This window comes from Cyprinodon tularosa, unplaced genomic scaffold, assembly GCF_016077235.1.
Source record: "Cyprinodon tularosa strain WSP-4 unplaced genomic scaffold, ASM1607723v1 ctg500, whole genome shotgun sequence".
NCBI classification, from domain to species: domain Eukaryota; kingdom Metazoa; phylum Chordata; class Actinopteri; order Cyprinodontiformes; family Cyprinodontidae; genus Cyprinodon; species Cyprinodon tularosa.
Genome location: NW_024039231.1, coordinates 141,466 through 166,263, shown reverse-complemented (window position 1 = coordinate 166,263; position 24,798 = coordinate 141,466). Strand labels below are relative to the sequence as shown.

General features: G+C 38.8%; 1 protein-coding gene across 2 annotated transcripts in view; it reads right to left on the bottom strand.

The window, feature by feature from the left end:
- Window positions 1-19,829, bottom strand: part of LOC119795155 (Na(+)/H(+) exchange regulatory cofactor NHE-RF3-like) — a 29,339-nt gene extending 9,510 nt beyond the window's left edge. The window contains exons 1-7 of one of the 2 annotated variants that reach the window (XM_038303001.1): window positions 19,772-19,829; window positions 17,870-18,033; window positions 16,973-17,001; window positions 9,444-9,505; window positions 9,153-9,364; window positions 5,514-5,585; window positions 3,484-3,616 (exon numbers count right to left, since the gene is read on the bottom strand). In XM_038303001.1, coding sequence (XP_038158929.1) covers window positions 3,484-3,616; window positions 5,514-5,585; window positions 9,153-9,364; window positions 9,444-9,505; window positions 16,973-16,992 — 499 coding nt within the window. In that variant the 5' untranslated portion in view covers window positions 16,993-17,001; window positions 17,870-18,033; window positions 19,772-19,829. The remainder of the gene's footprint in view (window positions 1-3,483; window positions 3,617-5,513; window positions 5,586-9,152; window positions 9,365-9,443; window positions 9,506-16,972; window positions 17,002-17,869; window positions 18,034-19,771) is intronic. The other variant, XM_038303002.1, reaches the window with a different exon arrangement.
- Window positions 19,830-24,798: the final 4,969 nt, after the last annotated feature.

Here is a 24,798-nt window from a genome sequence, read left to right as displayed (position 1 = left end):
TCCTGGTCTTTTTCTGTCTCTGTGTCTTCCCTGAACTCTTCCTCATCTCCTGTCCTGGTAGATGTTGACGGTATAGAGCTTCCCTGCTGTGACTGGCTACAATATAATAATAATAACCATCATGATAATAATAATGATAATAATAATAACAATGATAATGATAATAATAATAATAATAATAGCTTTAACAAATATGCCACATTAGTTTAAATAATGGGCTATTAGGGCAACATGACTGGAAGTCTTGTCACGTGGACATGACTTATGGTAGCCTACAAAATAATAGCCATTTTAATACCTTCTGATTTTGTACAAACCACTTAAAAATAAAATGTGAACAGCTTTTAAGATTTTTCAATATGATTAACCCTCCTTTCTTGGCATTGTGTTGCAATTACTAAATCAATATACAATTAAGACAATAAAGAGACCAAAATGTATTAATTTATGTTGCCTAACAAAACCTATACAACAGAAAACGTTTGTCTTAACACATAGATTTGCAATTGCAAACTCTACCGAAATTATTTGTAGCCTATGTGGCCGTTCTCACGTTATCTGTCATTGACTTGAGCTACAGTGTAAAACTTTATCTAGCCTAACTAGTTTATCAGGTGACCAGTCGGCAAAAATACTTGTTTGGTGCTGCTGAATGACACATTTTAATGCACAACAAAATGATTTTGCTTGATCTGTATATTACCTGGCTATTGGGGCACGGGAGAAGCAGCCTGTCAGCGACCGTTCCTGCTATCTGAAGACGCTTCCTGAACTGCTATGATGCTGCGCATCTGGCATGCCCTGCGGGTGACCGCGCGAGTTCACGTGACAAAGGAAGAGAGAGAGGCTGGTCGGGTGTGCGCAAGGAGGTGGCTCATTTCGGGGCATTGTTTCGTTTTTAATGGCTCAGGTTTTCAAAAGATCATTTCAAAACCGACCTCAGTAAAATCTTAATAATATTAATAATTAAAAAAAAATAGTTTCAAAAGGGCATTTCTGTTGATAAAGGGCAAACTTCCTAGTGCTTTAGCACCACCTAGTGTCTATGTATGCACGCCCCTGCGGAAGATAAAGCTGTGAGCAGCCTTTATTTTCAATCATCTTTAAGGTTGGGAAAGAAAGATTGCATGATGCGCTCCAGCACTAAAATTCATGTTTACTTCCGTAAACAAAGAGCAAGCTCGCTGCTTGCAATGTCGCTGCATCTGCTACTACACATGTCCCGCATGTGCAGTAGCACATGAGCATTGATGGCTGGGGTGTGAACGTAGCCTCAAATCAACCATAAAGGGAATGAAGGACTACAACATGGATGCAACATGATTTAATAAAATAAACACTAATGACATAAGGAAGAACTCATGACAAACAAGTAACGGCAACAAAAATACAAACAGGAAGTGACAGGTTGCATGGAAAACAAGTGTATACCAGGGCTGTCAACTCTCACCCATTGGGCGTGAGACTTATGAATCTTGATGTCTTCACACGCTCGCACTCCATATACCATATTTTTCATGCTAAAAAATGACGGAAATTAAAACTCAATTCCATTCCATGTACTTTTATATAAAGATATTCACAAATCGTGCTATTAATGTGCACACAAAATTGAAAATAAATGACACAGATATCGAAAGAGTAAGTGAAAATTTCTTGGGGTAACAATACAAATTAAGTTAAGTTGGAAACCACATATTGATTGTATCAGATGAAAGTTATCTAAAACATTGGCAGCGTTATATAAATTTAAAGGCCTTTTAAATTGTTCATTAGTTTTGCTGTACCTGTACTGTATTGAAGTGTGGAGAAACACCGATAAAACTAATTTAAACCCTTTGTTCATAATTTAAAAGAGAGCTATTCAAATTGACAATAAAGCAGATTATAAGAGAGCATACAAACCAACTTTTTGTACATTTAAAAACATTACAATTTAAAGATTTGGTCTACTTTAAGACCGCTCAATTTATGTACAAAGTAAAAAATAATTAGTTGCACATATTCAGGGTCTGTTTTTGATCAGGAACAGTGCTTTTATGATGGAGGGAATAAAATGTTCCGAAAACCAAAAGCAAGAACTAATGTAAACAACATTGTATTTCTTTTGTTGGGGTTGATGTATGGAACAAAATAGACCAGGAGCTAAAAGATAATACAACATTAACAAGGTTTAAAAAATATAAAAAATTATGAAGCATGTGACAATTAAACAGTTAAGAGCAGTAAGATATTGGGTGCGTTACCTTTTTTTTTTTTTTTTGTAAAATTTTATTATTGTAGAATATTTTTTCCTGAAATCATACCTTGGAATGTATTATAAATGGTGGCCATCTTTTTTTCTTTCTTTTTTTTGTTGTTGCTTTCTAGTCCAATGTATATTGGCTTTTGAGGGTGGCCATTATAAGCGCCTTGCTTCTGCCAATACTCCCTTTTTCAGACTATTTTAATTTATGTTATATGGACATACTGTCTTTATTATATACTTGTAAATCTGAAATAAATACATTTGACAAATTTGACATTGAATATGTTTAAAAACGTAATTTCCATCTTTTTTTTCCTAAATTAGATTTTCAGAGAAGTGCTGTCTTGTGTCATAAGTTTTTATAGAATCTACAATGTCTGAGACAATGAATCGGATTAATCGTAATTAATCAATTATTGAAACAATCATATTTAATATTAAGTAATCAATTGTTAACTGAAGTATAAAGGCTCTAAAACTTGCCTTTAGCTGACAGAGCAATTATACCAGAATTGTAAAACAAATATGTAAACATTTTGCATTTAAAATAAAAGTTTTTCATCTATCAATATGCTCTATTCAGAACTCCTGAAGATACTGAGTTAAGATTTTTAATCCGTAGTCTTTTACCTAATATTCCTACACAGTGTAGTTTGCAAGGGATTTCATTGCACTGGTTTGTGTATCAGTGTCAGTAATCCAGTAATAACCTATTAGTTCCCCATTGTTTATTTTACTTGAACTGCATAGACTAATTAATAAAGTTGTGAAATTCTTAGTTTACAGTATATTTAAGATGCAAATATTTTAGCAGGGCCCATTCTTATTTAATTCAATTCTCTGAAAAATCACCAGAATATAGAAATAATATATACTGTATGGAAAAATTTCCACATAATTACAGATCACTTACTGTAATTCAGTAAAATTTATTGTCCTATTAAAAATTCCACATTTCCCACTTTGTTTCAGGTAAATCCCCTGAAAACCATTCCTCACAGCCTTTCAATCCGACCCTGACAAGGGTTTCCTTTCCAAACAAATTGTCCAAGGTTTGATGAAAATTTTGGCAGCCCTGGTATACCATCAGCAGAAACACAACATGTAACATATGGAGAAAAGAGAAGCGATACAGATGGTACAGCCTACCATCCCAACATCTACTGACATTCAGACTTGTTGCCTTAGAAAAACACCAGAGGACTAACTAAGAATAACCAATAAATGTAAGGTACCTGTTATTGGTATGATAGTCATCCCCAGGCCATGTTCTGGATGTTTGACGATGTGACACAGTCTGGGGCGAGTCCACCCGTCTCCTTTGGAGGCTCTGGCGAGCTGTTGGAGGTCTACATCCATGAGCACTGCCTGGAAGGCCACCGCAGGATTCAGCAAAGGGAAGAATACCGTAAGATCATCCTCACTCTATAGTGATAATAACCCTCTCACCAAGCTTTTTCTGCTCTCTTATTTATTTAAGGAAAAGACCGGACAGCAAGGATCAATCAATGGATCATCATTTATACCTAAAACAAATATGTTTGCGGTGATTTAATGAATTTAGCTTTAATCAGTAAAAGAAATCAAAACAATATTTTTCGTAGAGATCACAGAGTTTGGGACGCTCCATTTTTGCCCAAATATAGTATCACCTCACTGGACTATGAACTCCACCTCATTGGTCAAAAGGTCACAGAAGCGCATCATATTTCCTGTGGAGAATGAGGAGAGCCCACCTGCCCCCACCCATCCTCCCCACCTTCTACAGAACCACCATAGAGAGCGTTCTGACCAGCTGTCTCACTGTGTGGTGTGGAGGCTGCAGCGCCTCAGACTGGAAGAAGGTGAGAACAGCAGAGAGGATCATGGGGGCTCCTCTTTCCCCCGTTAAAGACATTTCATCCCAGCGCTGCGTGTCACTATCATCAATGACCCTCACCCCCCCACCATGGACTGTTCTCCTTGCTGCCCTCAGGTAAGAGGCTTCCGCTGCAGGTCCAGCAGATTTTGCACCAGCTTTTTCCCCACTGCCATCAGCAGCTGAACTGTTGAAAAAACTAAATCAACTCACAGACTCTACATCACACTGATAACACCAAACCACAAAGAACTTAATGTCGTGATTGCGGCCGTAATAGCTGACCTAATTGTTCATTTCACTCACCTGCCTTGTCCTCTGTCTGTTACCAATTCATTTTATCCACCTGCTCCTGCTTTCTGTTTTGGCTCAGCAGAGGGAGCTAGTTTAAAGTTCTGCAGTTTTGATGATTTTAATTATTTTGTATAATAATTGAGAAATTTACCCCTGCATTTAACCCATCCCCTTGGGGAGCACAGGGCTGCCATCGTGCGGCGCCAGGGGAGCAGTGTGTGGTAAAGGGTCTTGCTCAGGAACCCAGAGTGCAGACTGTGGGGATCTGTAAGGTTCTGTCTCTCAACTGCTGAGCCTGCCTGTCTCCATCTGAGCGTGTCTTTCCGAGCTCTCTGTTGGACTCATGGAGTCATGAACCTGCCTGAACGCTCTGTGGATTCCTGGAGCCCTGGATCTGTCTGTTCCTGTTTTGATCCGAACCCCTGGCTGGGTTACGGACTCCTGGATCTCAGAAACATCCTGTTCTGAGCTGTTTGCCTGACCTGGCTCGGACTCCTGCCTGTTCACTGGGGCTGCTGCATCGGGAAAAACAGGGCGGCTCCTGCCGCATCTCGTTGGGGGTCCATTGGCTGGGTTTATTTTCACTCTGAGAGCATGGACTGAACTGTTAAACCAGGTAAGTGACTGACATGGATAATCATCTTCCACCAGAATATGGGCACCACCCATCACTGGCACTGGGTCGCTTCTGTTCTCTTTTATTTTCATTAAACTTTTTTAACTTTCCCACTGTGTCTCGCCTGAATTCTGGATCCTACATTCTGAGCACATTACACTCAAAAAAAAAGAAGAAAAAAATGTTTTTCTAATGCATATTTGCCACATATATACTTTTCTTGAAATGCTCTGAGCTTCCATATTAATGCGTTTTGCACCATGTTTTTTCTCCCACATTGTTTACATTCTATCACTTCTGCATTTTATTGAATGGAAATGTTCATTGCAAAGCTGCTGCTCATTTACTGTCTGAAAGCTGTACAAAACACAATTTCGTTTGTATACACTGTGTACACAAAATGACAATAAAAGTTTTCGAAGTTTATTCCCATTAAGTAAAACGTTTTAAAATTGAACATTTCAAGACTGTTTACAGTTTATCTTCATCATGCATACCTGCTCATACTCTTCTTTCCTTAGCACCAGAAGAAACAAGTGTAAGCCGCAGGACTGGATCTTTCTCACCACCTGTAAGTAATTAGATGGATAATGGAAAAAGCACCAAAAAATATGCAAATACATTTAAAATCATCTGACGAAGATTTGTGACAACGTGAGGAGTTTTTCTGTTATCAGAAAATGTATAAATGTATTGATAAGGTATCTGCTTCACCTTCTTTCTCACCTATAGCCTCTACACATGACAGCACAGCTTTGCTGAGATCAGGGCCTGCTGGCCCAGTAAAATGGCTCACCAAGACCAGAGCAGCTAGCTGGGCCTTGTGAAGCTGAGCTTTAATTCCTCATAAATTTATGTTCTGAGGTCAATTAACATAAAACTAAAAAACCTTAAAGGTTAAAGACCTTCAAGTCATGATCATTTCTTTTTTGTAGCTTCAATTGTATTTCATGGATAAAGTAGAAGAGTCAAAGTGCATCAGATGCATGTCACTCTCCAATTTGTGAAGGGAGGGAGATTTGCCAGTTTTGCCTTTTATGAATCTTTATTGAAACTGTAGCTTTCTTTAGTGTTGTGTTGAGAAGGCAGGCCTGGATGAACAATTAGGATTTAAGGCTATTCTCAACTTTTCTCCTGTCTTTTTATGTTGATCGACCCTTTTCCTTCAGCGTAACCTGTTTTAACAGTAGTGCTCACATCTACAGCAGAGGTTGAAGTTAAGGATTTTTACCACTTGCCCAAAGGGCAAGTGACTTTCACATTTCACTTGCCCAGAAACAATTTTTACTAGCCCAGTATAATGTTTGATAAATACAGTTCCTAATATTCATTTTTGTGTATATATCAATGAAACATGTTTGCTTTTTAAATGTTTTTTGTAATTCAGTATTTTTTAAGTTTACAGGTTCCTGGTGTGTATATGCATGTGTCAGATAATGCAGGCATCCCCAACCTCGGTCCTCGAGGCCCACTGTCCTGCAGGTTTTAGAGGTTTCCTTGCTCCAGCACAGCTGATTTTAATTGAAAGCTAATTAACAGACAGTTGGTCTACTGCAATCATTATAATCAGCTGTGCTAAAGCATGGAAACCTCTAAAACCTGCAGGACAGGGGGCCTCGAGGACTGAGGTTGGGGATGCCTGAGATAATGAACTCAAGCCTACATTACCGTGTTAACATGCTTTTCAATCCTTCCTGCACATTCTTTTCAAACTAAACTTTGCTTTAAACTGTTGTGTGTTTGGAAAATATAAATTGTAATGTTAAAAATCTAAAAAAAAACTTGACAGGTTAAAAATTTAAGATAAATCACAAGACAGAAGTCAATGTCACAAATGAATAACTTTTATTTCAGAGTCTATTTCGCGAGAGTTTATTTCGCGAGAAGGAGACATCGAAATGAAGCAAGGAGACGCAGAGAACGCATCTTTTCACTCAGTATGAATATTTTTGGAATGAACGAGGAAACGATCATCAAAACATATCGTTTATCCAGCATTGCCATTTTGGAGCTGTTGGGGGAACTCCGAATGGATTTGGAGCCAGCCACAAGGAGGACCCACGCAATACCAGATATCACAAAACTCCTTGCAACATTGGATCTACCAATCTAGTTTTTCAGAAGTGCTGTCTGACGTTCTTAATGCCATGTCACCCTGACGCCCTAACGGAGAACCCCGACCTGCCCCCTGCGCCTGTGGAGCAACATGCCAATGCTGCGGGGATGCGTACGCGCAGTAATCTCATCCACAGTCACTTCTTGTGAGCCATTTGGTATGTGCATTTTTCTACAGGCCAATACAAAACACCTGTTTTTTTTTTGTTTTTTTTTACTGCAGTGAAGTAGAAATTCAGCCACGTACCACCTTAGGGAATAAAGGTTGCCAAAGTTTTTTCTTTATATATATATATATATATATATATATATATATATATTTTTTTTTTTTTTTTTTTTTTTTTTTTGGCGGGGTCACTGTAAGATTTAAATTTCTTAATGCACTAGTTTGTACAAACTACACACTACTTTGCCGCAAACCAAAAAACGCGCAAAACCATCATTTAAATAGGGCGTTTCCAACAGTTTTGCACCTGCCACCAGTTACGCAATCACTCTTGTTAAATCACCCGCAAACCATGGTTCAGCCCCTCGCGTAAAAATCCAGTTTGCGAGCGCAAATTACTGCACGCAAAATTGGATCTTGATAAATCCGGCCCTTAGACACCCTGTCTGTAAGAAGGAGCGCTACCTCAGGTCATTCATGCTGCCACCAGACTCTATAATAATGCCTATGACCACAATAACTCCTGTAAAAACCACTGTGCAGTTATATTATAGTTCTTTATTTATTGAATGTACAATATTCTGTGCAATACGCTGAATGTGCAATATATGTGAATAGAATAGTCATACCACTACCTCACCATTGTTCCTTACCTACTACATTTTAACGTTAAAGTAAATCCACCTGTATATAAGCCATCCGGATTGTACATATGTCACCTCAAACCTCTGTGCTGCTACCTTGTATTTTTTTTTATTTTATTTCTTATTTTTATTTTGTTTTTCATTGTGTGCGATACATGTACACTTGCACCTTAACCCTTATTTATCTTGATATACTGTATATACGTGGCTATACTGTATATATATATATATTGTTTATTCTTCTTAATGCATCTTTTTCCTCCTTGTTTGCACCTTCTTTTATTACTATGCCAATATGTGACCAGTGAATTTCTCCGCTGTGAGATCAATAAAGCTCATCTAATCTAATATCATCTAATTAGTTTTCCCTGACAAAATAAATGCAGAAACAAGACAATAATAATAACATAACAGGTCACCGATTTAACATGTTTAGCTCTATAACATTTAAATGCACCTCTCCAATGTCTAAGAGAAAACAATGTAATTAACATTTTTTAATGTATGACCTGCATGACTGTATAGAAGACTGCCATATGATAGCCATATTTACACTTTGCGCATGACATACAATTATGCCAATTTTCCTAATTGCTGACCGATTATTTTTAATCTAGGATTATCTGGGTGGTGGGTGAAATGGGTGGAGCGAAAAAAATGTGTCTGATTCGCACCAATTCCCGGACAAAAATCACGACATCTGGCGGAAAATCACCAAGCTTTTTCAAATCACGCGAGAATGTGTACAAAACAACAAAAATGGCGCCGGCAACGCTTCTGGGTCATTTTCATTGAATGTTGGTGATTTTAAAGTAATTTTGAGTGAGAAATAATTTTTTTTTGCGATCATTGCACTTGCCCGGAGGGCAAATGCAATGAAATTGGTCCTCTCCCAACAATAAAAACTATCTGCCCCGGGAGATTGGGCGATGGTTAACATCAAGCGCTGTCCAGAGTCATCAAACCCAGGTTGAGTTAAGCTTCAAGTACCACTAAATTCTATTTTCCAGGATGCCATCAAGAGGATCCTTAATTAAATGTCCTTCATTTTTTTGGGACAAGTCAGCAGGCAAAACAATGAGCAGAGACCTTTATGTTGCCATTTTCTGAAGGAAACTCTGACCTTTTAAAACATTTATTTTAGTTTTAATAGATCAGCATCAGCTAATATTAAAACTATCAGCTAGTTTGAAATGGCTTTGGACACTTACCTTTAAAAAGTCCATATTGCCGACATATGTCTCATTGACCTCTAGCAGTCGCTCCCCCCCCCTGAGACCACTACGCTGGGCAGGACTCCAGGGTTCTACGTCTCCGATTACGATGCCATGCTTGTTCTGTTCCATGTGTAGCTGAAAGCCAAAGCTCTGACCCTCCACACGCTTCAGCTGACATAGGCGGGGCGCCATGCACACATCAGGTTCTGGACATGATGGATAAATAATTAACCCCGATCTAGCAACAATATAATAATATATCAGAAAAAAATATCAAAAACTCACCGAAATCATCAGTGATGATCAGAGCAGGATTATCAATACCTTCCTTTGGGTTGAAGGTAAAGCTAAAGGATAGAGAGATTTGGTCAGGATGACCATGTTTAGAGGCGAAGCGGTTTATATGGAATTTATATTTAACAAAGTCTAAACACAATTCTTAGGGATCATATGAGGTGAGAGACCAATGTTTCCTATAATGTTTGCATATTTCGAGTGCACAAGATAATCTCTGCATCGCATAAAATACAATCCAACATAACATGTAAATCAATAAGTGTAATAACATTTACTCTGTATCATTTTGAATCTAGCATTTGTTTTCTAACAATTTTACGACTTAAAACCAAAAATGAAAATACAAGAAAAAGAAGAACTGGAACTAAAATACACAGACCAAACTGCCCCCCCATTCTGTTTTGTGTATATAGTAGCTTAGTTTAGTTGAATGTCGTTTTTAACTGAAATGACTTGCAGTTGAATTTTGTTAATAAACTCTTACATTTTGAATAGAATTTGTGGTGAATTTATTGCATATATGTGCAAATATTTCTGTTTGGTTTTTTGATTATTTCAGTACAAATGTTAAATGTTACAACAGTGTTTAATGGCATAATGCATCCATCTGCAGTTTCTCTACTGTTTCCAACCCAATACCATATTTGGACACTGTCTTGCCCTCTGCCAAAATAAAACAGATTTAAAAAATAAACGAAAATGAGCAAATTAAAATAAAATGTTTAGATTTAATTAATTTAATGCAAGACATTAAAACTTTTAAATGTGTTTTATTATACATCTCTCTCTCTCTTCAAAAACTTTTATTTAATAATTACATTTGAAATGAGACTGATAAATTTAGTCCTTTTGAATATTTAATCCTTAATATTTGTCATCCTAATTGCAATGCACCAAAATTAACCCTGTTGTTTAGTTATCATCCATAAGAATGTTGTTTTTTAGATCAACCCCTAGTTTGATTTTGTGCTGAATATAAAGAAGTTTGTTGTAGTAGAGGGGTAGTCTAAATTAAGCCTGCCATCTTAGACTCAATTAACTTTGCTAGGACAAACCTGCCCATGTTTGCTTACACACTTTGGACCTTGTGCTGATACACTGCGTTGGCACTAATTGTTAACAAATGGCAATGATTTCTCATAACCCTGTGTAGTTTAATAAGCTATAACATTTCAGTTTCAGTCTTACTAGTGGTTTCTGGAATGTCTAAAAAATGGACGACAGAACTTTCAGGCGCTGTGGATGAAGCAGCCTGTTACATCAGCTGCATGTTCTTGGAATGTTTTTTTCATAAGTGAATAATAACATGAAGGGACCAAAGGAGAAGGAAACAAACATAAGAAGGCAACATAGAGCAACACAAGAACTAAATAACTCAGCACTGGTAGAACTACAATACACAGAACACAAAGAAACTAAAAATAAATCGAACAGAGGGCAGAACGGAGAGCTGGGCCCCTGGCAGCGCAGAGCAGGACAGAAAGAGACTGAACAAACTGGTTAGAAAGGCCGTTTCTGTCCTAGGCTGCGCTCAGGACTCAGTGGATGAAATAGCTGAGTGGAGGGTGCTGTCCAAGCTTCCATCCATCATGGACAACACCTTCCATCCTCTGCACCAGAGTGTAGAGGAGCTCAGCAGCTCATTTAGTGAATTCATCCCGGCTGCCACCAGATTCTACAATGTGACACTGCAAGGGCAATAACTTGTGGAATGTATAATGTGCAATTACTATTTAATACCCTGTGCAATAACATGTTTCTTTATATCTGACAACCAGTGCAATAGCTATATATATAAATATAGATCTATATAAATACCCATGTAATCACCCTGTACAATAACCCTGTATGATAATCCTGCTAAAAAAAAAAGAGAAAGCTGTCAAATGTTGAGGCATTGTACTTTATATATCACATGCACCTTTGTCTTCCTTTGGCACCTTCTTCTTCTCTTTTTGACCATTTGAGCTGATGTAACTCAGTACATTTCTCCATTGTGAGATCAATAAAATCAATCAATCAATCAATCGATCTGTTGTCAGGCTCCTCTCCTTTCTGATAAAGCTAATAGTTATAGTATCTGAAGTAATCCTGAGCTTAATAGTTATGCTGCTATAAGCTTAGGCTGCTGGAAGACAGAGGGGGCATTTTCCCTCACTCTACTAGTCTACTTATATATTCTGTAGTTTCTACTTTGCTTCTGTTCAGCTGTGACACCGTTCTGAAGAGAGTAACCTCATGCTTAATTTCTGTAGATGATAAACTTGATCCCTTCTTTCAATGGTTGCCCCCATACGTATCTCTCTCAGACAAAACAACTGGCTGAACTTTTACTTTGACCAACTGGAAGGCCTTTTTTTATCTCGTAGACTTTGGTTTACTGTTTAGCTCCTAGGTTTAAATGAACCCATAACAAGAGCTACAACTACTTTAACTAACAGAAAATACTCATGGATCTGTGGTTCTGGATTCATTTTCTTGGTCTTTGCAATGTTTGCAACTCCTCAAATCAGAATATGTCTATTTGGAGCTAAAAAGTGACTGGCTGATCCTTCTTCCATGCCTGTGCTGGAATATTGTAAAATTTTAGACTTTCCTGCATCTCATAAATCTCTTCTCTCACTGTTTATTGTAACATACACTATATTACCAAAAGTATTTGCTCACCTGCCTTGACTCACATATGAGCTTAAGTGACATCCCGTTCCTAATCCATAGGGTTCAATATGACGTCGGTCCACCCTTTGCAGCTAGAACAGCTTCAACTCTTCTGGGAAGGCTGTCCACAAGGTTTAGGAGTGTGTTTATGGGAATTTTTGACCATTCTTCCAGAAGCGCATTTGTGAGGTCGCACACTGATGTTGGACGAGAAGGCCTGGCTCTCAGTCTCCGCTCTAATTCATCCCAAAGGTGTTCTATCGGGTTGAGGTCAGGACTCTGTGCAGGCCAGTCAAGTTCATCCACACCAGACTCTGTCATCCATGTCTTTATGGACCTTGCTTTGTGCACTGGTGCACAGTCATGTTGGAAGAGGAAGGGGCCAGCTCCAAACTGTTCCCACAAAGTTGGGAGCATGGAATTGTCCAAAATGTCTTGGTATGCTGAAGCATTCAGAGTTCCTTTCACTGGAACTAAGGGGCCAAGCCCAGCTCCTGAAAAACAACCCCACACCATAATCCCCCCTCCACCAAACTTTACACTTGGCACAATGCAGTCAGACAAGTACCGTTCTCCTGGCAACCGCCAAACCCAGACCCGTCCATCAGATTGCCAGATGGAGAAGCGCGATTCGTCACTCCAGAGAACGCGTCTCCACTGCTCTAGAGTCCAGTGGCGGCGTGCTTTACACCACCGCATCCGACGCTTTGCATTGCACTTGGTGATGTATGGCTTGGATGCAGCTGCTCGACCATGGAAACCCATTCCATGAAGCTCTCTGCGCACTGTTCTTGAGCTAATCTGAAGGCCACATGAAGTTTGGAGGTCTGTAGTGATTGACTCTGCAGAAAGTTGGCGACCTCTTCGCACTATGCGCGTCAGCATCCGCTGACCCCGCTCCGTCAGTTTACGTGGCCTACCACTTCGTGGCTGAGTTGCTGTCGTTCCCAAACACTTCCATTTTCTTATAATACAGCTGACAGTTGACTGTGGAATATTTAGGAGCGAGGAAATTTCACGACTGGATTTGTTGCACAGGTGGCATCCTATCACAGTTCCACGCTGGAATTCACTGAGCTCCTGAGAGCGACCCATTCTTTCACAAATGTTTGTAAAAACAGTCTGCATGCCTAGGTGCTTGAATTTATACACCTGTGGCCATGGAAGTGATTGGAACACCTGATTCCAATAATTTGGATGGGTGAGCAAATACTTTTGGCAATATAGTGTATTAAGATTTATAACCCATTCAATAGTTTTCTTACTTTGGTAAATTGTACCCAAGGGTTGGGTGGAGATCCTTGGTCACATCTTTATCACATTTTTATTTCTTAGGCCATACTTGGACTCTGTCTTGATATTAAAGTCAGAGGTCTACAAAGTAAAAAGGAATGGTGAGAGTTGTGACTTTACTTTCTGATATAGCATACAGTTAAATTGGCTAAGGATATCTTAAGCTATTTCTGTAGTTATCTGACTTGGTTTTAGGATGGACTCAGACCTGAACCTTCAGAGGCATATAAAGCCAGTTACTAAGTCAGCCTTTTATCACCTGAATAACATTTCCAGAATTAAAGGACTAATGTCCAAGCAGGATCTAGAAAAACTTATTCAAGCATTTATGTTTAGTAGAATTGATCTCTGCAACAGTTTCTTCATAGGTTTGCCTAAATCAAAAAACTGCAGCTAGTCCAAAGCTCTGCTGCCAGTGTTCTCATTAGAACTAAGAAAGTAGAGCACGTCAACCCAATTCTGAAGTCCTTCCTCTGGCTCCCTGTAGCTCAGAAAATAGACTTTAAAATCCTTCTGTTAGTCTAGAAATCACTGGATAGATCAGCACCTCAATCCATAACAGATCTGTTGTCTGGATCAATCTCCCAGACCACTCAGGTCTTTCAGTTCTAGCTTACTCTGTTTACAAAGAACAAGAACCAAACATGGGGAAGCAGCATATGCTCCACTAATCTGGATCAAACTCCAAATAGACTGTAAAAGTACTGAAAGCCTGAGTTCTTTTGAGTTAAATTAAAAAACTTATTTGTTTAAAGCTGCCTTTCACTGTTGAAATTAAACAGTTAACTGAGGTATTATTAGTATAAGTTGTGGTCTAGCTGTTTCTATCATGTTTTATCTTCATTTATTGTAATTCTGCTTTGAATTGCCTTTGTTCTGAATTGTGCTTTATAAATAAACTTGCCTTTCCTTTCCTTTCTTAGGCTGCTGGAGGACACAGGAACCACATCTCATCCCTTTGCTTAATTTCTTTTCTATTCTCCAATTATGCAGTATTTGTTAGTTAAACTCCTAACTGTATGATCTTTCTGCTTTTTCTGGTCATATTAGGTTAATTTAGCTTGGTTCTGTTTGGCTGTGACATTGTCCTGGAGGGAAATATGAGCAAATATCAAGAACTTCTATTACAGATGATAGAGCTGAGCTTTATTTGGTGCTTAGATCTGTTTCTCTACTAGACATAGCTATGGGCGCAGTTTTTTCAGTGACCAACTGTATTTTTTTCCCCTTAAAAACTGGTTCATATCTTCTGCTTAACTGTTTCTTTCCTAGTTAGAGCCACCCTCTTCATGTTAAAAGGGAATTTTTGCTCTCCACTGTTTCTGCATGCATGCTTTGTGTGAGGGATTGCTGTAGAGATATTAGCACAACGCAAGTAAAGGTCTACTGTTGCCACTTGCTCGTCCAGAAGAAACGAGTTCTGCAAAGTCGATGACTCGATGTGATCAGCTGGGTTTCCTTAGACAGAAACCTTTGAGGTAAACTCACTGTATGACTCAATTGAATTCTCTCTTCAAAGGCCTGTGGTATGACATGCATTTAATATAAACTGAACTGAATTGAAATTGTTTTGCTACTGTTACCTGATTTCAACCCTTCAGTCTTGCAGACTGTGGTCTGTTTGTCAGGTGGTCTTTGATCCAGGGGGATGCTGAGGCATTACTACACATCTTTTTGAGTTTCTGACAAAGTAAATCAGGCTGAACCATGTTAAATGCACTAGCAAAATAAAAGAACATGATCCTAACAATGAGGTCTGCCTGTTTAAATCGCAGTGACTTTGTTATAACAGGTGTATGATGACATCTTCAACTCTACAGCAATAAGCAAACTGCAGGGGGTCCTGATAGTTGCTTGTTTGCTTGCTCAGGGGGACCAAACAGAAGTCTCTCCAGGACCTTCATGATGTGGGATGTCAGGGCAACATGTCTACAGTCCTTGAGCACTGATGGGTTAGTTTTCTTTGATACCAAAGCAAGGCAGCAGGTCACAAGGCCACATCACTGGATCTGTCTCATAGGTGAGGCTAAGGCTGAAAAGGTGCTGTAGAATCTCACAGTGCTGCTCTGCAGAGTCCTTCAGGACTCATCTGAACCTGGTGCATTATACCCACTCATGTTCCTGTCACCTCTTCACTTCGAGAGACAGGCAGGTGGGTGGGGAGGAAGCAAAGCATATTCTTATTTGGCTAAGAAAAGAAAAAAAAACACATAGAAGCAGGAGGGTCCATGGTAGGGGTGATAGAGAAGCTTTGGGTAAATGGGGGGCTTTGGATATACATTTGACTGGAGAGAAGGATGTCATATACATTAGACTACGCATTGCTATGAGGCTTTTCTATTAGAAGGAAATAACTTTTTACGGAGGTATTAAGCATATATATATATATAGTATTACGTTTATATGCCTTTATATGAATGTTTTTAGACTGAAGAGGACTGTTTAGCCTCTTTGGTCAAAAACGGAATAACCCAACAGAAAGTTGCACTGTTGTGGAAGATATCCTGCCTTGGTTTGATAGCAAAGAAAGCTCAGCAATCTTTAATGAAAATCATCTCATGTTTAAGGTGTTTACTTTGTGCTTCTGCCCTGCATGGTCGCTTCTATACTTTCAGCTCTCTCTAAATAAACTTGCAATCTTTAAAAAAGCTTGACAAAAACATGCTTCATACTCTGTCACCGACTGTGGGGTCAATGCATTAGCCCCTCACAGCAGACAGTGGGGGCACCACTTGAGGGGTGAAATTTCACCAACAATGGACAGATAGAGTAGAAAAATAAACAGAAGAATAAAAAGAGATGTAAAAATAGATCAAATACAGGACACACTGGGATCCTCGTGCAAACACTGAAGGCATTACCAATAAAACACACTTGGTCTAAACCTCAGCCTGGGATCTTTCTGCATGATGCATGTTCTCCAGGTGCATGTGTAAGTTCTCTCTGGGTACTCTCATATTTTCCAAAAGCAATAAAAAATAACAGGTTGACTGTGATGGACCCTGTGATGGACCGGCAACCTTTCCAGAGTTTACCTTGCCTTTTACTAAAAGACTGCTGGAGATCAGCACCAGCCCTCTGGGACCCTCATGGATGGATTAGAAAGAAACAATCATCATTCCTAGGAAAAGGTGAACTCTTTAACCCAAAAGAATGACTGCAACATATATTTAAATTGAGATTTAACCGCTACTGGGGTAATTAGGTAGCAGCAGATTGTTTCTTAACCCTTTAAAATCAAGTTTTTCATATTTAATGCATGAGTTTTTGAGCCTCCTGCATAATCATTGTGATATTTTTATTCCTGAAAACAGACACAATCAGACACATGTAGTGAAAAGAAAATCTATAAAATATTGTACATTAATTCCTAGTGTATCACAAATGATGTAAATAAATGATATAATTTAAATTACAAAAAAAATGCATGTTTTTTTTTTGTTGTCAGAAAATTCAACGAAAACTGTAATTTGAAAAAATAATAATTTTCTGAAAAGTATTTCATGGTCCAGACTTTAAAGGGTTTGAATAATGAGAGATTAATAGAAAGAAAAATGCAGACCTACCCGTGGACTGTCCACTCCATTCTGCTGTCCTGTAGGGTAACAGTGAAGCAAACATTAAAAGACACATTTTCCCAACAATATTTTCTGCAGCTATGCTTATTATAGGAGCCAGTTAAAGGGAAGGAGCTACATCCCATGTCCAGAATGTCAGTCCAAGTAGCTATCAGCACAGAGTGGAGGCTACTCTGGGTGCTGTTAGAAAACAGAAAAGTATTTACCGTAGGCCCTCTGGATTCTAGTTGTTGTTCTATATTGATTCTGTTCTAAGAAGACCCAAGAATCTAAAATATAATAATATAATTCTACATGTTTATGTAGAATTACTATGGAGAACTATAGACACATCTCTCTTCTTCCAAAAAATTCAACAATTACTGAGAAAAAAACAGAAAAATAGAAAAATAAAACAATATGGTTTTAGGAAAAATCTACCATTATACAGGTAAAAGCCAGTAAATTAGAATATTTTGAAAAACTTGATTTATTTCAGTAGTTGCATTCAAAAGCCCTTTGCAGGTGTTTTGAGTTAATCAGCTGATTAGTTTGTGGCACCAGGTGTCTTCATAATGTATCCGTTACACAATATTCTAATTTTGTGACACACGGAATTTTGGATTTTCATTTGTTGCCACTTCAAATCATCAAAATTAAATGAAATAAACATTTGAATGCATCAGTCTGTGTGCAATGAATAAATATAATGTACAAGTTACACCTTTTGAATGCAATTACTGAAATAAATCAAGTTTTTCAAAATATTCTAATTTACTGGCTTTTACCTGTATATATTTATCCACTGCCCTGGATAAAGATACATGCTATTGTAAGATAACTTCTCTAAAAAATATAGGTGTCTGAAATTGTAGCTTTATTGAGGTGATGGAGGAATATAAATACCTGGACAACAAACCCGACTGGAGATGCAACTATGAAGCCGTCTATAAAAAAGGGCAGAGCGGACTGGAGCTATGAAGCTAAGGTCCTTCTGTGTTTGAAGTAAGATGTGGCAGATCTTCTATCGGTCTCTCATCTCTTCCTCTGATCTCTTCTTCCATCATCTGCTGGGGTAATAGCATCAGAACAAATACGTTTAAAAAGCCAGACACTAAACAAGATCCACCCTGCCCACACATAGAACCACTTGTTAAAAAAGCCAATGGTTTATTTCCGAAATAATTTTTTATTTGGCATTAATGTTTTTTTTAAACTTAATTTTCATTTGAATTTTTGCAACATATATAGATATATACATACAAGCCCCTTTTAGCCTGCTGTTCTTCACTTACAATATACTTAAAAAAAACTTTGAAAGTATAAGCATCGGTTTAAACTTACGAGTAAAGCAGGTTAAAAGATTAAACATGACTAACATACAGACATAGATATAGTTGGTAATAATAATCATAATAATAAGCAGTGCAAATGGAGATAAATGAGTGAAATAAAAATCATAAATGAAAATATATAAATAAAGATAAGGAAGGAGTGTGACATATATAAAAACAAAACTTAATATAGTATTTTTGAATTGAACTGAATTGAATGAGAAAATTAAGTTTATTTCTTTAGTGCCAATTCATAACACAAGTCATCTCAAGTCACTTTACAGACACAGTTCAACCAGATTATTCTGTCCAAAGGAGGAAACGGAACCGATGATTTAACTTTATATGTTTGCTAACAGTTCTTTTCAACACATTTTACTGTAACCATTGATCAGTGGTTCTGTTTTTGTGTTTTTCCATCCTTTCAGGCTCTAAGCAAACATTTGGTGCATTTTGGTCTTTGCTTGGTCGGAGCAAAGATCTGCTTCTTTCTAGAGCCAAAGGAGACCAACAGGCCTTTCATTTAATCCCAGCGCTGTGTGCTCAGAGCCCGTAACATCATCAATGACCCCTCACCCCCCCACCATGGACTGTTTCCCTGCTGCCCTCTGGTATTCAATGCAGGTTCTGTAACGGCTTCTTCCCCACCGCCATCAGACAGTTGAAAAAGCTCTAAATCATGTCACAGACTCTGCATCAAACTAACCATAGAGAAACAAATCTGACGTTTTCTTCACCATTTTTTTCTCCCACAATTTCTACATTTGATCACTGCTGCACAGCTGTACAAAACAAATTTTTATTTTGTATAAAAATGACAATAAATGTTGTCTAAGTTGATTTGGATTACATGAACACTGTGAACTTCACTGCTTGAGGTCAGCCCTGGAAGACCATCTGCTGATTGATAAGTTACTGCTCAGTACAGAATGAGTTTGGGGTCAGTAGGGCTTTCTCACAACAAGCTGATTTGATAAATCAAAGTAAACAAAAACATTCATCAATGTCCTTTATTTTAAATGTCTCTCTTTACTCAGCACAGTTTGAGGATTTAGAAGTGAGCCGTATAAACAGAAAAATTACATTGAACATATGATTTTTCTTTTACAAGCTTTAATCTGTTATATGCAAAAGCCTCTAAAAAAACAGGGTAATTTAGTTTAGATCAGTTTAAATTTTAGGAAGACTCTCCTAGAAACTAAACAGTAAAGCTAGTAGACTTCATGTCACCATCTAAGTGCTTCTTTGGTCCATAGAACTGGATCCGTAGCTGAAAACTGCTCCTCAGAGCCTCAGTTTGACAACAAAACAGCTGACCGTGTTCAGCAGCACCAAAGACCTTCATGCAATGATTTGTTAATAGCTCATCAAAGATTCATTTAAAGAAATACCAGACGATGACTGGCTATGCTGTGGAAGGTTGCTGAAGTAGGAAAAAGGAGAAGGAGGAATACAAAAAGAGAGAAATGCCTACCTTCAGAAGATGACATGGAGATCTCTGTGCTTTCAGCAGCTCATAAAGAGGAACCGTGAAGGGACAAAGTTCACACCGACACTTTAGCTCAATCAGCAGGTGAGATAGTAACTCATTTCTTCACAAGCCTCTAGTTAAACATTTACATCTTCTTAGGAATGATTTAAAACTCAGTTTGGCACCTGATGGTAAAACTAAGTGATCCGGCTTCACACAGTCAACTGTTATGGTTCTGATTTCTGCTGGGAGGTTCTGAGGAGTTCTATGGACTGAAGGAGAGGTTCTGGTGAGAATACAATGCTGGTCTGGACACTTTTAGGGCTAGGCAGGCATTCTGTTCATGTTGAAGAATCATACCTGAAGATGTGTTACCTGACAGCATTACAGAGGACATGTGCAAATATTTGGAGGACAACAATATATTATTTATAATAATTATTATTATTATACTGCCTTGTTGTTCAGGAAAAGCATGGAATTTAGTGAAAGAACAAACTGGAACCTCAGAGACGGAAGATGATCCATGACTGCCCCCCAAAGTGAAGACTAATCGATTATATACAGTGCATATTATGTACTGTACATGTTATACACAGTAGTAGCCATTAAAAATTTCCCCACTTTCCTTGACTGGTCCTTGGTCGTCCCTCAATTCCTTTTTTACTCAAATATTCTTTCTGTCTGAATTTGTGGACATTAATATCTAAAGAGAAGCGTCATCATCTCCTGGTCAGACCCTGTAATTAAGTTAAAGGGTGCAGTCAGAGTAAAAAACTTGAAGGCCAGTGGCTGGAAGTAACAGCTGATTTAGCTTGGAGCTGCAGGGAAGTGGGCTGTCATTAGGCTGGCATTTGACTGTGAAGGGTCATTTTGAATGGCTGCTACTGTATGTATATTATTGTGTATATGTGTGTGTATATATATATATTTATATATATATTGTGTGTGTGAATATTGGATAAAAACAAGTTTAACAGAAGGGTTACTCTACTTTAAGTTAATTTAAGTGCAATTAGAGGGAGAGGGAGTATAAAAAATAAGTTTCACTTCTTCATAGGCCTACCCCTTTTCAGACAATTTACATTAATCAATATTTCTCTGGTTGTATATACATACAAGTTGATTTGGTGGAGGGTTTTGTTTCTTTTTCTATGTTCAGGTGACTTTAGTTAGTTTGGAAATCGGTGTTTGCTCTGGTTGATATTAACTAATGTCTTTTCTGTGTATTTGGCTGAATAATTTATTGTTGTTTGTCAAACTGTCTGTCCAAAAAATTACCTGAAATAAATCCTTATTCATTCATTCATTCATTCATTCATTCATTCATTCATTCATTCATTCATTCATTCATTCATTCATTCATTCATTAATTCATTCATTCATTCATTCATTCATTCATTCAACGTCAGATATTTGGGACTGCCATGGAGGCTGATTTCCATCTGCAGCCCCAGAGCAGGTTGTTTACAATCAGGCCTCAGACTGTCTGTCTTACATAGAGTGGATAAGAGGAGCCCGGGGTCAGCCGCACCCATGATGTTATTGACATGCTCAAAGTGCCATTACTGAACCAAATGCACTGCTTCCTGTTTTTCCAAATATGACTTAATCCACTGTCTCAGAACCGTTAGTGAGAAAATATACTTTGATAGTTTATTTATAAGGATGTCATGTTTCACTGTAAAAGGATAAGAAATCTGCACCGATGTAAAAGCTGTTTGAAAGTGTAACTGAAATGTGTTGCGATGTGCTTGGATCTGGATCAGGCAGCTTTAGGTTTTAAATTCTTAATGGAACAGAGTTTAAAGTAAAATGCCTTAAAACAAAAAAAGGTTCTGAGACACACTGAATATTATACACGTTCTGATGGCATTTTAGTGAAAGGTTTATAATCAAAAACATACTTAATGTATATAAGTATGATTATTAATCATTATTAATTATACATGTACACACGGTTTTATGGGGCCCATTGGAACTTGGGCCCAGAGGCAGCTGCCTAGTAATATTCTAATGGTAAATCCCCCCATTGCTTTTCACAATAACCAACAGATGCTAGAACCGACTGACTTTTAAGATCTGTTAATGAAACTAAATTTCCAGATAATGAGTTGGTCATTTTGCTCAGCTTTACTCACTTTGTTAATAATTTCCTTTAGGCGCTTATTAAAAGGCATTCATAGCCAACAAAAGCTAATGTTTCAGAACATAAAGTCTCAGGATGAGTATTTTCCAACACTGCTCCTCAGGGCTCAGCGCCCTGCAGGTTTGACATGGTCCCTGATTTCAAATCAAGGCATTTAAGTGGTTCATGGTTTACTCGTTTTTTTTCCTAAATGTTCCATGTTAAAGCAGAAGATTGTTTCTTAGCCTTGAGAACCGAGGTTGAAAAACTGTGCTTTAGATTACTAGAGATGCATTTGCTGCTGAAAGGCTGTGGTGCAGCCGACGGATCTGAGAAAGCTCCTCCTCCATCTGGATAGTCACCTTTCCTCATGAGCTCTGCCACTGAGACCAGTAGATCCTGAAAACAGCCCATTGATGAGCTGGGAGGTCTTCTGGCATTAGAAGCATCTAGATTTACCTTTGTGAAGCTCTATACCCAGCAGCATCAAAAACATGTTTTTGTGAATTAATGACTGCATAGAAATTCAAGCATAAATGATTCTTTATTGTCATACCTTCTCAAATTTGCATGTTTGTGGTACAAAATATAGCCTTCAAAAAATTTGAGAAAAAAAGAAAGATGAAGCAGAATCAGTGCAGCTCAGGGTCAGTGGTCTTAACAGCTGTTTTGTTTCTGAGCCTGCTGGTCTCGCTCTGGATGCTCCTCAGCCGCCTGCCTTACGGGAGAGGCTGAACCAGTCTGTGTGCAGGATGGGTGGAGTCCTTCAGTGCACCTTTCCCCTGCATCTGAATGAAGCCTGCTCCCTGCAGTCCTCTGTGCAGCTGTCATGCAGATAGCGCTCTGCACCACACAGCAATAAAGTTTCCTCAGAACTGAGGTCCTGAGTCCCACTCTATGCAGCTTCCTGAGGAGGTAAAGACACTGATGGGCTTTCCTGACCAGAAGGAAGCATTAAGGGTACTGGATAGATGCTCATCCAGCCACCTCTACAGTCGCTCCTCCAAGGTATAGAGGCTGAAGATGAGCCTTGTCCCTTTGAAATGTACCACCAACTCTGTTCTCCTTCAACCTCATGCAGAGGTTATCGTCTCTGGACCAGCTGTTCAACCGTCTGTGTATTTGGACTGCTTGTTATTTGTGATGCAGTGACGACTGCAAATTTTAATTTATGAGAGCTGGAGTGTCTTGCAGAGCATCAGATGTCAGCAGAGTAAATAGGAGGGGGCTTTACATGCAGCCCTGAGGCGAGGCGGTGCTGAGAGTGATCGAGGAGGAGAGGCTGCTTTGGATCCTCACAGTTTGAGAGCTGTTGGTAAGGAAATCCATGAGCCAGTTCCCCAGTGTGGGACTCGGTCGAAGAGAGAAAATCTTCTGCACCAAAGTCTGTGGGATGATGGTGATGAGGGGTGATGCTGAGAAACTAGCCCATGCATTTGTTACTTCAAGGCTGGACTATTGTAATTCTTTACTATCAGGAAGTCCACAAACTGTAGTTAAAAGCCTTCAGCTGATCCAAAATGCTGCAGCGAGTTCTGATGAAAATGAAAAAGAGAGATCATATCTCTCCTATCCTGGCTTCTCTTCATTGGCTTCCTGTTAAATCAAGAATAGAATTTAAAATCCTCCTTCTCACATATAAAGCCTTAAATGGCCAAGCTCCATCTGATATCAGAGATCTGATTGTTCCTTATGTTCCTAACAGAGCACTTCGCTCTCAATCTGCAGGTTTACTAGTGGTTCCTAGAATTTCTAAAAGAAGAATGGGAGGAAGATCTTTTAGTTATCAGGCTCCTCTCCTGTGGAACCAACTACCAGTTTTAGTCTGTGAGGCAGACACTCGGCTCAGGTTATCCTGAGCTATCTCTATAGTTATGCTGCTATAGGCTTAGACTGTGCACGTTTCATCTGCATATTTGGACACAAACCTACTGTGATAGAAATGCATATTCTTTATACTTAACATCAACACCTTTGTTCATAGATGTTGGAGATCGGCCTGTTTTTCAGTGTAGTCCTGTTTCACTGACTGTGACTAACTGGATGTGCTCTCTTCATCCTCTGACATGGGAGCTGGCTCGGAGCTCGTCTGCCTGGCTGTGTGTTTCCTGGACGGGGCAGCCTTTTACAGCTGCTTTTTGTGTCTCTGCTTCTGTCTCCTTGAACCCCAGTCGGCCTCAGCAGATGGCTGCTCACACTGAGCCTGGTTCTGCTGGAGGTTTCCTCCTGTTAAAAGGGAGTTTTTCCTCTCCACTGTCACTACAAGCATGCTTAGTGTGAGGGATTGCATTTGAGTCAATTAGTCGATGCAATCAACTGGTTTTCCATAGATAGAAAACTTTGAATCAATTTGACTGTATGATCTGGCTGAACTGTAAAGTGCCTTGAGATGATTTGCGTTGTGAATTGGTGCTAAATAAACAAAGTGAATTGAATGGAATTGATGAAGGCTGAGGAGGATCCAAGCAGAGCAAATGGAGGTAGGAGTATCTGTTCTAAGGTGGTTGATGACCTTTGGACCACCGATGAGATGAAGTCAGCAGTGGATCATGACCATCCTCTCAAAGCACTTCATGACTACTGATGCTCCGGCTGTAGGTCGTGGTTTTCAGGCCCATCATTGTGCAGCACACAGGGGACAGGGACAGTAGTGGCAGACTTTGAGTAGGTTGGAAGAGACGCTAGGGACAGTGTAGTGTTAAAGATGTCTGCCAGCACCTCAAACAGCCGGTTTGCACAGTCCCTTACTATCTGCAAAGCCAGATTTTGATCATCTTGCTTAAACACACCTGACCTCCCTGCATTTCTAGATTCTCTGTGGTTTCTTTAACACTCAGCAAAGGATGCGAATATCTATTCCAGCACATAAAATGGACCCCTACCCTAAAAAAGTTATTTACAT